Genomic DNA, 17,206 nt, shown 5'->3' with positions numbered 1-17,206 from the left:
TAAGATTGTCTACGGTGAAGTCCCAGTTACATGATTGACTTGATCAATCTCCCAATCAGAAATAGTTACCAGTTCATCCACGGTCTTACCTGAATCTCCACTACCCAAATTGCAAAGGACTAAAATGTAAGACTATCCATGCGTCCAACTTCTCTTACATAAGCACGCGTCTGTGGAACGCACTGCCACATGTGGTGAAAACAACTTACAAGCACCTAAAATTCGGAAAATTATTAAAGACTCACCTATTCGGAAAGGCATACCCAACTGATCCAACTTAAATGCCTCAACCCTGCAACACTTCACTATCAAAGATTGTACTGGACATTAACAAACCCTTCTACCTCTAACCCAACTTGACTGAATCTTATCTTTCCTATCCCACTATAACATCTTTGTACTTATCCCCTACCGGACTTGGCAAATGCCTTATGGTATTATGTAAGCCACATTGAGCCTACAAATATGTGGGGAAATGTGGGATACAAATGTAACAAATAAATAAATAAATATCTGGTACTGGCACACTCATGGAGGAAATATCTGGACTTATAGAGGGGATTCTGAAACCTTTCGTGCAAAAGACAAACAGCTTCATACAAGACATCACAGACTTTCTGGAATAAATTAAGAAATATCAAGCTGTTACCACTGGGTACCCTTCTGGTTACAATGGATGTAGAATCACTATATAGCAACATTCCCCATGCAGATGAATAGCTGTATGTGAGAAACTCCTAAAAACATCCACACTGGACCATTAATATCACCGGAAACCATTACAAAATTAATCAAATTTATTCTAAAACAACTGTTTCCGCTTTAAACAATGATATCTATAAATCATGGGCACTGCAATGGCACCAAGACAGCACCCTAATGCTAACCTCTTTATGGATGAACTGGAAGAGGACATTTCTGAATACATACCAGACCAAAACCCCTAAAATACTACCGGTACAATCGATGACATTTTATGATTTGGCTGAGGGGGAGGAAACTCTGAAACAATTTTACAGTTCTTTCAATACATACCAGCCTACAATCAGATTCAAAATTGACTACTCCCCAGAAAAAGTCAATTTTTTGGGACACCACAGTCTCAATCAGCAATGCTATATACAGACATCCATATACAAGAAACCCACAGACAAATGCAGCTACCTCCACAACTCCAGCTTCCACCCTTCACATACAAAAAAATCCATTATTCACAGCCAAGCCATAAGATACCACTGTATCTGCTCTGACCCAGGGGACAGAGATAGACACCTCAGAATCCTGACTGCATCCTTCAAACAAAAAGGCTACAACCCCTAAAGTAATCTCCAAGAATTTTGCCTCCTCCCTCAAAACACCCAGGGAAAATCTGCTACAGTACAAGAAAAGAAAGCCACAGACAGAATCCCCCTTTTAGTGACCATACAACCCAGAGCTGGAAAAATTAAGAAAAAATCATCAAAGATCTACAGCCACTACTCCAGGAGATGAATTACTTAAAGAGATATTCCCATCCCCACCAGTGCTGGCCTTCCGACAGCCACCCAACTTAAAACACAAGCTATTGAGAAGTAAGCTCCCAACACAGACTCAAAAAGAAAGAGCGCACACATCCTTGCAATATATCCAGCTGCAAACTATGCCAAAACATTTCACAGGATCCCACAGTCATTCATGAAGGAAAAATAGTCAACAATATATCCAGCTGCAAAACTATGCCAAAACATTTTACAGGATCCCACAGTCATTCATGAAGGAAAAATAGTCAACATAAAGGAATCCTTCAAATTCTCATTTTCCAATGTGGTATATATCATTCAGTGTAAAAATGAGACAAAGGGTAGTACATTAGACAAACAAGCCAGATGCTAAAGAAGAGATTTAATTTACATAGACATCATATGAAAAATGCCAGTACCAACCAGGATGTCACCTCTGTGGGGCAGCACTTACAAAACCAGAACACTGTACCAATGATTTTATGGTGAGAATACTAAAAGGGAACTTAAAACAATACAGGAACGTAAGGCCTTTGAAGTCAGAACGATTAAATATTTTGACGACCCACCAGACAGGACTTAACAAAGATCTGGGTTTTCTAGCCCATTATAAACCATAAAATTCTACTGCTTTGTCACCCTGTTAATCACCATGCATATCTCCCTGTCCCTCATCCACCCGGCCCTCCCTGTCTCTCACCTAACCCACCCTCAGACTATCACTGAAATGCTTTGATGTTTCACTTATATAGTACTGTCATCTGTCAATATTTCTTATTTGTGATACTGACGAAGAAGGGCTACCTACGAAAGCTAATCAAAAAATGTATTGTTAGTCCAATAAAAAGGTATCATCTTATTTTCTTTTCCATTTTTTATTCTATTCTATTTCTGTTGTTTACTTTCTTTCCATGGAATACAATAATCATCACTTTTCTTGTGGGCCTTTCTGTAAGTTATGTAGGCTCCTTTAGGCAGTGCTAAACTTTTGTATTATAGTGCATTAGTGACCCAGCCAGGTTTCCAGTCAAAGCAAGAGAATGAGCTTTTGAGTGGATACAGGAGAGTCCTAGCTGCCTTAAAAGTGACCGTCCTGGTCGGACTACTGTAAGAGTGATGCTGAATTTTTTTTCCAAGAAAGGGTGGCCCCTTACAATCTCAGAGTGGTGGATTCTCCAATTATGTGTGATAACTACAAAACATTTGTCAATTGTATGTCCAACATCTTTCATATAGTTAATTCAGAGACAATACACTTACCACAATTAGCTACATTGCAGATATTGTGTATGCACTGAATCCCACCTACTGAGGTGGCATTAACTGATCTATATTATCTGCTACATTAACAATGTGTAGTACTGCACCATTTATTAATTGTAAGACAGTCTCCTCTTAATCCTCACTCTAAGTATTTTTCATTTAACACATGAACTAATATGCACCATATTTCAAACTGCTGTACTAACTTATAGCGCAGTTGTGCACTAATAACCCATTCTAATTATCATGTAAATTGCTTACCACAACTCTATTTTTTTTTAAAGGAGGCTTCTCTTTTCATGTTGGCTACCTCAGGTTCCATCTTCTTTTTTCCTTACGAAAAGCTATTAGGTTATTCCCTCTAGTAGTAATGTTTACTACATTAAGAGCAAAAGAATCTAAATCCAATTTAAATGCATTACTGAGAATACACTGACATTGTTCCCCTTGTAAGCATTGAAAGACACCATCAGAACCAACTATTTTCAAAGTCTCACTTATGAAGGTTTCCTCTATATCAATACAATGCAAGGGATCTCTATATCAAGTGAAGGCAAGGAGGCATCAGCATCCCTCCTGTTGGCACACATTAGGAGCAGGGAGGATTTGCAGGTTGCCGTCCCTTCTCCCAAGTTTCCACACAGACAGATGGAATAGAAGTATGCAACAGTCTCCTGCCATCTGAAGTCCAGTTGCTGATATACCTCAATGATCCAGAAGGATGTTGCCTCTCCTTCTGCACCCCAAACAACATTAGCTGGGCAGGAAAATCTAGGAGATACTGAATTGCTATTTAGTGACAATCACTGCTTTGGCATTGACTGTATCAACATTGATGCTGAAAGAGATTTAGCCAATCTGGGAGTCTGTGGTAATACCTGTATACATGATGTTAGTGGATATTGCTGTCCTACAGTGCATAGGGTGATAGCATTGCTAGCCACACAAGCATGTGCTGATTTCGGGACCCCAACAGAGAGAAGAAAACATCATAGTGACCTTACCTACCAGCCAAGTTTACGCTCAGACATCCGTGGTGTAATTTTTCTGTAATAGTCTTTGCAGTTCTAGGTGTCTCCTTAGAGATATGAAGAACTACTCTGATCAGGAGTCTACTTCACCAGTTAGGGCTTAGAATTGGCAGAGGACCATTGCATTTAATTTGGTTGGAGAGCCCAGAGCAGAAAACTAGAAAATGTCTAATTTCTTGTCAAACTCTCCCACTCCTTGTACCAAGGAAGTGTGACAATCATTCACAGCATCTTCTGAATGTATTGATGAGAATGTAGGAGACCTCCCTTTCTGTGCACATTCCATATAACTTCTAGCTTTTCATGGCCAGCATGTGAAACATTTCAGATAGATGGGTCAGATTTTTTCCTTAAGGGAAACATGATGACTTAGGTCACTATTGTACAGGAAGAAAAAGTGTCAAACACATGATGTTTTCAAAACAGCACTGAGATCTTATGCCATGGGGTACGAGTCCCGACAGGCGCACAAGCAGGTTTTGACCTCACATATAAGAATGCAAGAAAATTCACTAATCTGCTTGAGAAGGAGATAATCTCCGTTGGGAAGGTCAAGGAAATAATGGATCAGATCAAAGAGCACTGTTTGGTGCATTATAACCTCTCTGCAACCATTTCCAACCTGCCATCCACCCCTATCCAGAGGTAGTCGAGTGGGATACCAAGGAGACTTTTATCTGCTGAGGATTTATCCTCTGCCCCGTTGAGGGATTTCCATCATAATAGGGGACTTCACTGTCACCCCAGACAGCAGAGGCCCAAAACCAGAATCTGGGAAAGAAGTTTGACTGAATCTGGACAGGTATAGACAACGTTCTGGTTATTTCCTGTTGGGAAAAGAGTAAAGTGTTATTTAAAACCGTTAGGCCCAGTAATTACATCGATTCTTGAGTTCTCACCATAATACAGAATGGATACAGACTTTGTCTATTGGAAACCTCAGCAGATTGCCATCTAAGAGTATCGTACTCAAACTCTGAGCATCAGGATTCATTGTTAAAAGAACTTTCTTGCCTTTTAGAGACCAACGTGTTTTTTTCCTGGAGCAGCAGTTCAGAAGGTTAGGGGTATTATTCTAGATAAGACTATTGAAGATTAGGCAGTATATCAAATAATAAATAATTAATCATGCTTTTTGATCCCAAAGAAATGAAGAAATTGGTGGAATGCCACCCCTTACTAGAACTAAAATAAGTTCAAGAAAGTTTCCCCTGGGTATCTTAATTCTCTCTCCCCCCCCCACCACTCCCAACCAAAAGAGACTGACTATGCTCCCTGGATCAAAAGAAAGCTTGAATCCACCTATAATACATCCAAATCACAGGAAGCATCTCAAATTTGTATAGAAAAACACACTAACAAAGAATCGGTAGAATTCAAACATCAAGAAATATATAATATTCAACTTAATTATCTGTATCGTAGGAATTGCTTACAACAACTAAAATATGGAGAAAAAAGGGCCTCAATATTCAAAGGAACCACACATACTTTGTAGGACAATGCCTTCAATATATAGGTGGCTCAGATTAATCATTGGTCATAAAAAAAAACTCCACATGCATATATTCCAAATTTTCAGTCATAATTTTCTCAAATACCCAAACAATACAATAACTTTAGAAGAGAGATGTAAAACGTACAAAAATTCCAGTCTTGTAAGAAAACAGTACTTACTTTTTACGTTCAAACAAAATCTCAGACAAGGGTTCCCTATTTCGCTGGAAATTCTGCTTCAAGGGATAAAGTCCACAAACCAAAGTAAGAGACTGGAACATGAATGAGAATCTAAAGAAACTCTTTTTCTTCTCGTGGCACTTATGGTACAACTATCTGGGTGTTAGAATCATTAGAGGTTGTCATAAATGATCCCAATAAAGTTTGTGCCTATAATTTAATTAGAATTTATAGGAACTCTTCATAAGACCTTAGAGAAAACAGCACCACTAAAAGAGGTCCCCACTCAAAAACGCTCACCTTGGTTTTCTGCAGAACTTTGGATCCTTAACGCGAAGGACGGAAACTGGAAAGGAGATGGCGTAAATCTCGTCTGGATGAAGACAGGCTAAACTGTAGGAAGCACGCGGCAAAGTACAAGCAGTTGTTCAGTATAGTAAATAGCCTACTTCAACCCCCACAATAGAACCAGCCTGCCCAGTCTAAACTGAACTGCAGTGATTTTGCTGCGCACTTTGCCAACAAAATTAAAAGTCTCCACCAGGATGTAGAGGCAATCCCACCCAGTCCCCAACCAGTCAACCAGGGGTGCACAAATTCGCCCCCTCCTGACAGAGACAGATGGGACACTTTTAACCTAATGACAGAGGAGAGCCTTGACAAAATCCTAAGAGACCTTCAACCAACTACCTGCTCCCTTGACCCCTGCCCATCAAAGATAGTGCAGCAGACAAGTATGGGCCTTATAGAAGGCACCACAAAAATTGTGAACACCTCTCTTTCTAATGGGCAACTACCAACAGCATTAAAAAAGGCAGTGGTTCGCCCTTTGCTAAAGAAAAACAACCTTGACCAGGACAAACTTGAATGTTACAGGCCGGTTTCTAGGGAAACTCATAGAACAAACAGTCTGTGTTCAACTTAATGATTGGCTAGAAGAGAGAAACTGGCTAGATCCATGCCAATCTGGATTCAGATCTGGTTATGGAACAGAAATGGTCCTCATATCTCTACTTCACAGAAACTGAGACAAGGGATTCGCCTCGATGTTAGTACTGCTAGATTTCTCAGCAGCTTTTGACACTGTGGTTCATGATATCATGCTAGCACGAGTGACAGAAACAGTACTTGCCTGTTTCAGACCCTGTCTATCAGGCAACAATACATAATGTTTGCAGCAACTCATCACCACCACCATATACACTGACCTGTGGGATACCACAATGATTGATACTGTCACCTATTCTGTTCAATATCTACCTCAAGCCACTAGCTGAGATGATCTGGTCAATGGACACTCAGATCTATATCTATGCGGATGATATACAACTACTCATACCCATTGAATCTGACTTACCTACAGCCTTGAATAAATTGATTACCTATCTAACATCAATTGAAGAGTGGGCTAAACACAACAAACCTTGCCTGAACCCAAGTAAAACCGAGCTTCTCTGGGTCCCTAACACAAGTAGCTACATATCTGACATCAAAATCCCTTTTGGGAAGTACGAACTCCCCCTCAAATCACAAGTCAGGAACCTTGGATTACAGTTAGACTCAACACTTACTCTGATTCCCCAAATCCAAGCAACCTTCAAGAGCTGCTTCTATTATTTGCGACAGTTATGCTGCCTTTCTCTGTACATCGAGAAGGTAAATCTTATCCCAGTTGTGTATACCATGATAACATCAAGACTGGATTACTGCAATGCCCTCTTCAACAGTCTGACTACATTCCACTTTATGTTTTTTGAGAGTGTGTGACCAGAATTGAACACAATATTTGAGGTGCGGTCGCACCATAGACCGATACAAAGGCATTATAACATCCTCACTTTTGTTTTCCATTCCTTTCCTAATAATACCTAACATTCTATTTGCTTTCTTAGCTGCTGCAGCACACTGAGCAGAGCATTTCAACGTATCATCAACAACGGCGCAGAGATCCTTTTCTTGGTCAGTGACTCCTAACGTGGAACCTTGCATTACATAGCTATAGTTTGGGTTCCTGTTTCCCACATGTATCACTTTGCACTTTCTCACATTAAAAGTCATCTGCCATTTAGATGCCCAGTCTCCCAGTCTCATAAGGTCCTCTTGTAATTTTTCACAATCCCCCCTCGATTTAACAACTTTGAATAACTTTGTGTCATCAGCAAATTTAATTACCTCACTAGTTACTCCCATCTTAAATCATTTAAAGCGGTCCCAGCACAGACCCCTGAGGAACCCCACTAACTACCCTTCTCCATTGAGAATACTGACCATTAAACCCTACTCTCTGTTTTCTACCCTTTAACCAGTTTTTAATCCACAATAGGACACTACCTCCTATCTCATGACTCTCCAATTTCTTCTGGAGTCTTTCATGAGGTATTTTGTCAAATGCCTTTTGAAAATCCAGATACACAATATCAACCAGTTCACCTTTATCCACATGTTTGTTCACCCCTTCAAAGAAATGTAATGGATTGGTGAGGCTCTAATTTTGTTCTTTATAATAGTCTTTACCATTTTGTCCAGCACCGACATCAGGCTCACCGGTCTATAATTTCCCAGATCCCCTCTGGAACCTTTTTATAATATCGGCGTTACATGGGTAGATGTGAAGTGTCTGTTTGCTCTTTCCAAAAATACTAGGACTAGGGGGCATGCGATGAAGCTACAAAGTAGTAAATTTAAAATGAATCAAAGAAAATGTTTCTTCACGTAACGTGTAATTAAACTCTGGAATTCATTGCCAGAGAATGTGGTAAAGGCAGTTAGCGGGGTTTAAAAAGGTTTGGACGGGTTCCTAAAGGAAAAGTCCATAGACCATTATTAAAAAGTCTTGGGGAAAATCCACTGCTTATTTCTGGGATAACTGATCAAATTCTATGGCAAAATTCTACTATGACTATATCAAACACACAATACCTGAATTAGTAGAAGTTATGATGTGTATATGTACTTGCAACCTATTGCTGTGTTTAGTACTTTAACTCTTATTCAAGGAAAGTCTCATACAGTTGTAGGGTTTTTTTTACCACTCTCCGCCAATTGAGGCATACCCCGATATTACGACAAATATAATCACAGACGTTTCCCACCTCCGCCTTCTTCTTTTTTCCAAATTTTCTATATTCTGTTTTTTTTTCTTTTTTTTTTTTATTATTTTAGTTTTTATTATCTTCTTATCCTATTATTTATGTTTGCGTAAGAAGGACCTTATCACAGATTCAATTCGTACACATTAAGTACTATACACTCTTGTGTTGAAGTGGGGCTTTAAATCTTTACATAGGCTGTGCTTATTTTGCAATAAAAACGCATAACTTAGCTTCAGTATCCAGGGGAGACATCTGCACCTGGATATTGAAGCTAAGTTATTGCTTCTCACTTTTTAGGACCCTAAATTTAGAAGCCTTGTGAAAGCAGAAGTGTAAAATTAAGCACTCAGCCCTAGTAAATTTTTAGCAAGGCTAGTTTGGGATTCTAATTTCTCAAATTTAAAAGCCCGTACGTTTTGAATATTGGTCTTAAAATGCATCCTATTTATGATCAGAATTCCTGTAGAAATAATATATTATGTTGTCAGTAGTTTAGAATGAATGCATTAAATCTCTGTTATCATTTTAAGAACATTTTATGCAAATATCTTCAGCTTCTGCATTCTGCTCTTTTCTGGTTATTTTATGATTTTGTCTCATTACTGATTGCTTAAGTTTTTGTCTATCTTCAGCTAAGATTAAAATTTCAATCCAGTAGTTGTAAAGTTCTTGCTTTGTATATTTCTCAGGTGGTAATGATAACTGGGGACAATCCCCTCACTGCCTGCCATGTGGCTCAGGAACTCCACTTTATCCAGAAGGAGCGTACACTAATCCTGCAAACATCTCTCCCAGGTGGTAAGTGATTATAAGACTAATGATAGGCTCTGATGATAATGCACTTTTTACACATAGTGGAATATTCTGAAACACCATTAACACTATACTCTATGGGTCTCCATTTCGCACACAAGTTCCTAAGACTCACGGTTACACCTGATTCTGTATTCTCGTCATCAGTCTGCACTCAGGTGCTGCAGGCTTGACATCAGTTACATCTAACCTCTTACAAGATTCTATTTATCCTGTGAGTTCATGTTGTTTATCATTCCCTACCCCTTGTGCCTCCAGTTACGCTTTTTGTTTTCCCATTCACAAACAGGATATAACTAGGTTTGCAAGTGGGTGATGTCACTGCATGGTGCCAGGATGGACTAGATCTCCCAGAACTGGTGTAAGTTGTGAGCATGTGTGACATTTCTCATATTCTGTGGTCTCCCTAGTCCCCTCGGTTGTTTCCACTTTGCCAAGCAGAGGCAAAAATATAGATATCCCATAATTTTCAAGAGTTTACTCTTGTTTGTCTTATAACAGTGTTTTTCAACCCAGTCCTCAGGGACAACTTGGCCAGTCAGGTTTTGAGGATCATAAAGAAGAAGGCAGTGCATGCAAAACTATCTCATGCATATTCATTGTGGATATCCTGAGAACCTGACTGGCCAGGTGGTCCCTGAGGGCTGTGTTGATGAAAACCACTGTTCTAACATGCCATTTGTTTTTTTCAAACAAAAAAAAACAAATTTGTTTTTTTTCTTGTTTTTGTATAGTTTTTTTTTTTGTTGTTGTTCTCATGGAGCATGGCACAGATCAAGTTGGGATTCTAGCCATGTCCACAGTGTAGAAGAGAGATCCAGAACTTTGATACCCATTCCTAGTGTTAATCTATTTGATCACGTCATAACCAATCTGGATGAAAGCACTGCAAAAGAAGCTTTTTAATTGCCTTCACAGTTATTACAAGTCGGAGAAGAGGCTTCTGTTTGCACAAAAGAAAAAAATACAATTACAGATAGCACACTCGTGTTGATCCTGTTATGCAGATGTGGTCACTACTCCCCTGCACAGTGATTTCTCAAGAGTTCAGTTGTAAAGGGGCTGTGACTTTTTGACCTAAAAAGCAGATGTCTTTTTTTCAGTTGCGTAGATCTGAGTACAAGTTGACTCTTAAATACAACATTCCTGGAGAAGCACTGTCATAGTAGTGCAGTTAACAATAAGGGCAACATGTGGATGCAAATCCATATTGCACCACTTCTGTCACGCCATAAAGCCTCAGCAAAATTATAGCACTGTATGCATTCTACCATTGATTCAGTTGGTTTCCAGTACTGAACCACACACATCAGTTGGAGTTCAATATAGTGCCATTACTACCTCTACAGCAGATCTCTGGTGTTTGGCCATTTGTGGAACATTCTTCAGTGTTATTTATCTATTGGTGTTTATTAACCAGGCTCACCCAAAGTAGTATACAGAATGTATAGTTTGTCAGAAAATTTTACTATTGTTATACTGTTAACAAAATTATAAATCTTCTGGTTAATAAACACCAATAGATAAAAAATTTTTAAGTGATATTGCTGAAGGGCTGTGTGGTAAGATTTGCCTCTTTGTAGATGGTGAAAAAATGTGCAATAGGGTAGACACCCCTGATAGTATCGATAACAAGAGGAGAGACCTAACAAAGTTTGAAGAATAGTCCAGAATTTGGCAACTAAGATTTAATGCTAAAAAAAAATGCAGGATTATGCACCTGGGCTGTGTGTGTGTGTGGGGGGGGGGGGGGGGGGGGGATGGTAAAGTACATGTGTGCACAACAGAGGAGCAGGACTTGGGTGATGATCTTAATGTTGCCAAATAAGTAGGGCAGTGGCACAGTAGTAATGCTTGGGTTCATAGGGAGAGGAATGAGCCAGGAGGAAAAAGGAGGTGATTATGGTTCTGTACAACTCTGTAGACTACACTTTCAAAAAGAATGATAGAATCAGTCCAGAGGGTGGCTACTAAAATGGTCAAAGTTCTTTGTCTTAAAGCCTGTGAAGACAGACTTAAAGATCTCAATATGTATTCTTTGGAAGAAAGGTGGGAGAAGGGTGAAAAAATAGACATTTAAATACATCTATGGCATAAATGCTCAAGTGGTGAGTGCTTTCAACTGAAAGGAAGCTCTGGAATGAAGGCACATAGGACGAAAGTGAAAGAGGAGAGACTCAGGAGAAACCTTAGGAAATACTGCTTCATGAAAAGGGTGATGAATTTGTGGAATGGCCTCTCAGTGGATTTCAGACCTGTTTGTAATTCAAGGCCTGGGTACTTAAGGCCTTTGGAAGACCACAGTAGACAAAAGGAAAATGCAGTATCAGGGGTGGCATGTACATTGAGGAGGATAACTTCATTTTTTTTGTGTGTTAATTTTATTTCTTGAAAATCGAGTGTTTTGTGTTTACTAATTGGAGAAAATTGGCTATAGATTATTGTCAGCATATGCTACTGCTTTAATTTCTACTGAATCCAAATGTAAACCTGTTATACTGTTATACTAGGGTTAACTCTAAGAGTGATGAGGAGAGATTCTAGGACTAGGTTAGAGGAGGCAGCCTTGTCTGTTGCATCTGGTTAATGATGTGTAATTAGACAAGGAGTTATTTGCTATAATTCTAGCTGAGACATCCAAAGGAAAAAAATGGGTGTCTTGGTGTTGGTGTTTACCACCCTCTGATTTTTACCGCGAGCTACAATCACTAGTGTGGCTTTGTAAAAGACTCCCTTAATTTGTATTTTCTCATTTTCATCTTCCACTTGAAGAATCTCAAGTGGAGACTTTTAGACTTATTTTCCAAAAACTCCAGCTGCATGTGTAAATCAAACTATCCTTAAGACCAGATATTCCCACTGATGGCAACGTCCCAACTTGATTCTGGTACTCGGTGACTTCAACATACATGTAGATGATCCTGATAGTAATAGGGTCGGACGCTTTTTTGACCTCTTGTCTCAGCACTAGGTCTTCCAGCATATATTCAAGACATATATATATTTTTTAAATTTTATTTAACATTATGGGTACAAAAACATTCATTTAAGAAAACAATACAGCCCATGTCATGGGAGAAAAAGGAGGTAAGAAAACTAACAAATAATCCAGATAATATATCCATTAACTTCCTGGTACTGCATAAGGTGATCTAATATAAATTCCTGCCTACAAGTACATTATTTCACTTCCCTATCTAACAGCAGCCATTCTAATGTTCTTGCTCAAAGAATACGCAATTAACATTAGGAAATGTGAGATAACATTTAGAGAGGATTTTTAGAAAGAAAGTGATCCCCAAAGCCAAAGCCCTAGATTTAAGCCAAAGAAACTGCTTTCGCCTTTCTTGGGTAACCCTTAAAACATCAGGAAATACTTGAAGTTTCACCCCACAAAACAGGAAATCTTTCTTCTTAAAATAAGCTTTCAAAATAATTTTATCCTCCTAAGAGAACGTGACCAACAAGTTGGCTCATGATGTGTTATCCTGAGTAGTTTCTAAAAATTGAGTCAAATTAATAGATTCATTAATTTTAGGTAACAATACTTTTAACCTAATGACAGAGGAGAACCTTGACAAAATCATAAGAGACCTTCGACCAACTACCTGTTCCCTCGACCCCTGCCCATCAAAGATAGTGCAGCAGGCAAGTATGGGCCTCATAAAAGGCACCAGAAAAATTGTGAATGCCTCTCTAATGGGCAACTACTAACAGCATTAAAAAAGGCAGTGGTTCACCCTTTGCTAAAGATAAACAACCTTGACCAGGACAAACTTCTGAGAAGTTCTGAGAGAAGAGGACATCTCTGTGGGTAAGTGACATTATTCTGAGCTTGGTAACTTAAAGTTTAGGGTTTAAAAGAGGAATTGTAGGATATTGATAAACACAGTCAGAATTTAAAAAAAAAAAAAGCAAGCAAACTTTATTAGTTAGTCTCCATAGCCTTTTCCCCTAGTTTTAAAACTTGAAGTTTCTTCCACAGCATTAACAGATAGTCTCTAGAAGGCACAGAAGGGCCCAGTTGAGTCTTAGAAAGAAAATAAAAATATAAAACAGGGAAGCAAGTATTATTAACTAGTTTCCATAGTGCACAATCCCTGTTCCCTATAGTTTTAAACTGAAAATTTCTCTAGCTAGTCTTGAACTGTTCTAAAGATATTGTTCTCTGTTCTTGCCTGTTGGAGAGGTAGCACAGCAGTTGACCTGAATTAGGTGTGAATTAAGGTGTGAGGAAGTAGAACAGTTGCTAAGATTACTAAGGGCAATTTGATTACTGGGCTAGCTTCAAAGGGTTCATTTGAAATAGTCTGCTTAGAATCCAAACTATATAGATAGGAAAGGTCCCACTCAACTTTCTTTCTGAGAAGTTCTGAGAGAAGAGGAGAAGAGGACATCTCTGTGGGTAAGTGACATTATTCTGTTCTGAGCTTGGTAACTTAAAGATTAGGGTTTAAAAGAGGAATTGTAGGATATTGATAAACACAGTTAGAATTTTAAAGTTAAAAAAAGCAAGCAAACTTTATTAGCTAGTCTCCATAGCCTTTTCCCCTAGTTTTAAAACTTGAAGTTTCTGCCATAGCTTAAAGATTAAGGTTTAAAAGAAGAATTGTAGGATATTGACAAACACGGACTTTTAAAATAAAAAAAGCAAGCAAACTTTATTAGCTAGTTTCCATAGCCTTTTCCCCATAGTTTTAAAGCTTGAAGTTTCTGCCACAGCTTAAAGATTAGGGTTTAAAAGAGGAATTGTGAAATATTGATAGACACAGAATTTTAAAATAAAATCATAATGAAAAAAAAACAAGCAAACTTTATTAGCCAGTCTCCATAGGTTTAAAACTTGAAGTTTCTGCCACAGCATTAACAGATAGTCTCCAGAAGGCACAGAAGGGCCCAGTTCAGTCCTCATTTCCACCCATCCCTAGCTCAACTCTTCATTTATAGTCAGTTATTCTAATTAAGACAACAAGAGGGGAATTTTCAATTTTCATTAGTCTGAATTACATTTAATTAGTTTCTTAGAAGCAAACCCTAAATAAATTGCAAATTACAACAGTGAAAAGATCATTATATTCATCTAGTGCCTTAAGAAGTTTTAATTAAACAACTCTATAATATTAAGATACAGACAGTAGTCCAGCAGCAAGAAGGGTGCTATCCAGTCTTTTGCATTGAGTGTCACATGGTGAGATGTCATATGTGTGTGCTCGATGCAAAGAGCTCCTAGCTCTCTGAGAAAGAGTCCATTCTCTTGAGGCTAAAGTAGCAGACTTGGAGGAGCTGAGGGAGACAGAGAGGTGGCCTACAGGGATGTTGTAGAGAAGTCCAGCTGCCAATCTGGCAGCCCCTGTGCTGCCTTGGAAGAGAGAGGCAGCCTAAAAGGAGAGCATCACCCTGGTGCAGCTGGAAGTAATCCTGTAGACAGGAGCAGCACAATATCCTCTCACACTGAGGATGTGTCTCCAGGAGCCACATCCTGATATTAAAAAAGGAGGGAGGAAGACCAAACGACATGATTAAAAAGTGAGGTGAAGGAAACTATTAGAGTTAAAACAAAAATCTGTCAGAAAATGGAAGAAGGAACTGACTGAAAATAATAAGAAACAGCATAAGGAATGTCAAGTCAAGTGCAAAGCACTGATAAGGAAGGGAAAGAGGGACTTTGAAAAAAAGATTGTGTTGGAGTCAAAAACACATAGTAAAAAATTTTAAGGTATATTAAAAGCAAGAAGCCGGCAAAAGAATTGGTTGGACTGCTAGATGACCGAGGGGTAAAAGGGGGCAATCAGGGAAGACAAAGCCACAGTGGAGAGATTAAATTAATTCTTTGCTTCGCTCTTCACCAAGGAAGATTTGGGAGAGATACCAGTGCCAGAAATGGTATTCAAAGCTGATGAGTCAGAGAAACTGAATGAAATCTCTGTAAACCTGAAGGATGTAATGGCGCAATTTGACAAATTGAAGAGTAGCAAATCTCCTGGACCGGATGTTATTCATCCCAGATTACTGATAGAATTGAAAAATGAGCTTGCGGAACTGTTGTTAGTAATATGTAATTTATCTTTAAAATCGAGCATGGTTCTTGAAGATTAGAGAGTGGCCAGTGTAACTCCGATATTTTAAAAAGGTTCCAGGAAATTATAGATCTGTGAGCCTGACATCGGTGCCGGGCAAAATGGTAGAGACTGTTACAAAGAACAAAATTAGAGAGCATATTCAAAAGTATGGATTAACTAGTAAAAAAAGCCCGTTTCTCAAACAAATGAAACGGGCGCTAGCAAGGTTATCATGTAATGGTTATTATGTTTTTAAGGGAACCATTAGGAGAGAGAGTGTGTGTGTGTGAGAGAGAGAGAGAGTGTGTGTGTGTGTGTGTGTGTGTGTGAGAGAGAGACCATGCTGACACCTTCAAAGCTTTGCTCTCAGTATCTGTATTATCGGAACAGCTCTGTTAAACCTATTATCTTCCCCTCCCCTTTGCTTGTTCAACTTCAGAAACCGAAACCTTCTTCCCCTCCCCTTTAAACCTGGAGGCTGGCTGACATCATCAGATGTTAAAGATGTTACAAACTCAGGCAGCCAAATGGAGCTGCAAATTATTATATAGGATGAGACAAAGCCAACATGGATTTAGTGCAAGGAAATCTTGCCTCACCAATCTATTACATTGCTTTGAAGGGGTGATCAAACATGTGGATAAAGGTGATCTGATTGATATTGTGTTTCTGGATTTTCATAAGGCATTTGACAAAGTACCTCATGAAAGACTCCAGAAGACATTGGAGAGTCATGGGATAGGAGGTAATGTCCTATTGTGGGTTAAAAACTGGTTAAAAGATAGAAAACAGAGAGTAGGGTTAAATGGTCAGTATTCTCAATGGGGGGGTCTGTGCTGGGACCGCTGCTTTTTAACATATTTATAAATGATCTAGAGATGGAAGTAATTAGTGAGGTAATTAAATTTGCTGACTACACAAAGTTATTCAAAGTTGTTAAATCGAAAGAGGATTGTGAACAATTACAAGAGGACCTTATGAGACTGGGCATCTAAATGGCAGATGACATTTAAAGTGAGCAAGTGCAAAGTGATGCATGTGGGAAAGAGGAACCTGAATTTAGCTATAATTCGGGTTCCTCTTTCCCACACGCAAGGTTCCACATTAGGAGTTAACGACCAAGAAAGGGATTTCGGTGTCATCGTTGATGATACGTTGAAACCCTCTGCTCAGTGTGCTGCAGCGGCTAAGAAAACAAATACAATGTTAGGTATTATTAGGTAAGAAATGTAAAACAAAAATGAGGATGTTATAATGCTTTTGTATCAGTCCTTGCACCTCGAATATTGTGTTCAATTATGGTCTCCGCATCTGAAGAAAGATATAGTGGAATTAGAAAAGGTACAGAGAAGGGCGACGAAAATGATAAAGGGGATGGGATGACTTCCCTAAGAGGAAAGGCTGAAGTAGCTAGGGCTCTTCAGCTTGGAGAAAAGACGGCTGAGGGGAGATATTACAGAGGTCTATAAAATAATAGTGAAGAGGGACGGGTAGACGTGAATCACTTGTTTAAGTCTTTCCAAAAATACTAGGACTAGGGAGCATGCAATGAAGCTGCAAAGTAGTACATTTAAAATGAATTGGAGAAAATTTTTCTTCACTCAACATGTAATTAAACTCTGGAGAGAATGTGGTAAAGGCTGTGGGGTTTAAAATAGGTTTGGATGGCTTCCTAAAGGAAAAGTCCATAGACCATTATTAAAATGACTTGGGGAAAATCCACTGCTTATTTCTGGGATAAGCAGCATAAAATGTATTGATCTTTTTTGGGA

At 38.9% G+C, this 17,206-nt stretch overlaps 1 protein-coding gene across 1 annotated transcript in view; it reads left to right on the top strand.

Moving 5' to 3' along the window:
* Positions 1-17,206, top strand: part of ATP13A1 (ATPase 13A1) — a 343,318-nt gene that overhangs the window by 239,992 nt on the left and 86,120 nt on the right. Inside the window, exon 17 of the mRNA XM_030197562.1 lies at positions 9,252-9,360. Coding sequence (XP_030053422.1) covers positions 9,252-9,360 — 109 coding nt within the window. The remainder of the gene's footprint in view (positions 1-9,251; positions 9,361-17,206) is intronic.

The sequence above is a fragment of the Microcaecilia unicolor genome, chromosome 3 (genome assembly GCF_901765095.1).
Source record: "Microcaecilia unicolor chromosome 3, aMicUni1.1, whole genome shotgun sequence".
Lineage (NCBI taxonomy): Eukaryota > Metazoa > Chordata > Amphibia > Gymnophiona > Siphonopidae > Microcaecilia > Microcaecilia unicolor.
Note: the sequence above shows the minus strand (reverse complement) of the source record. Positions and strands in the feature narration are given on the sequence as shown.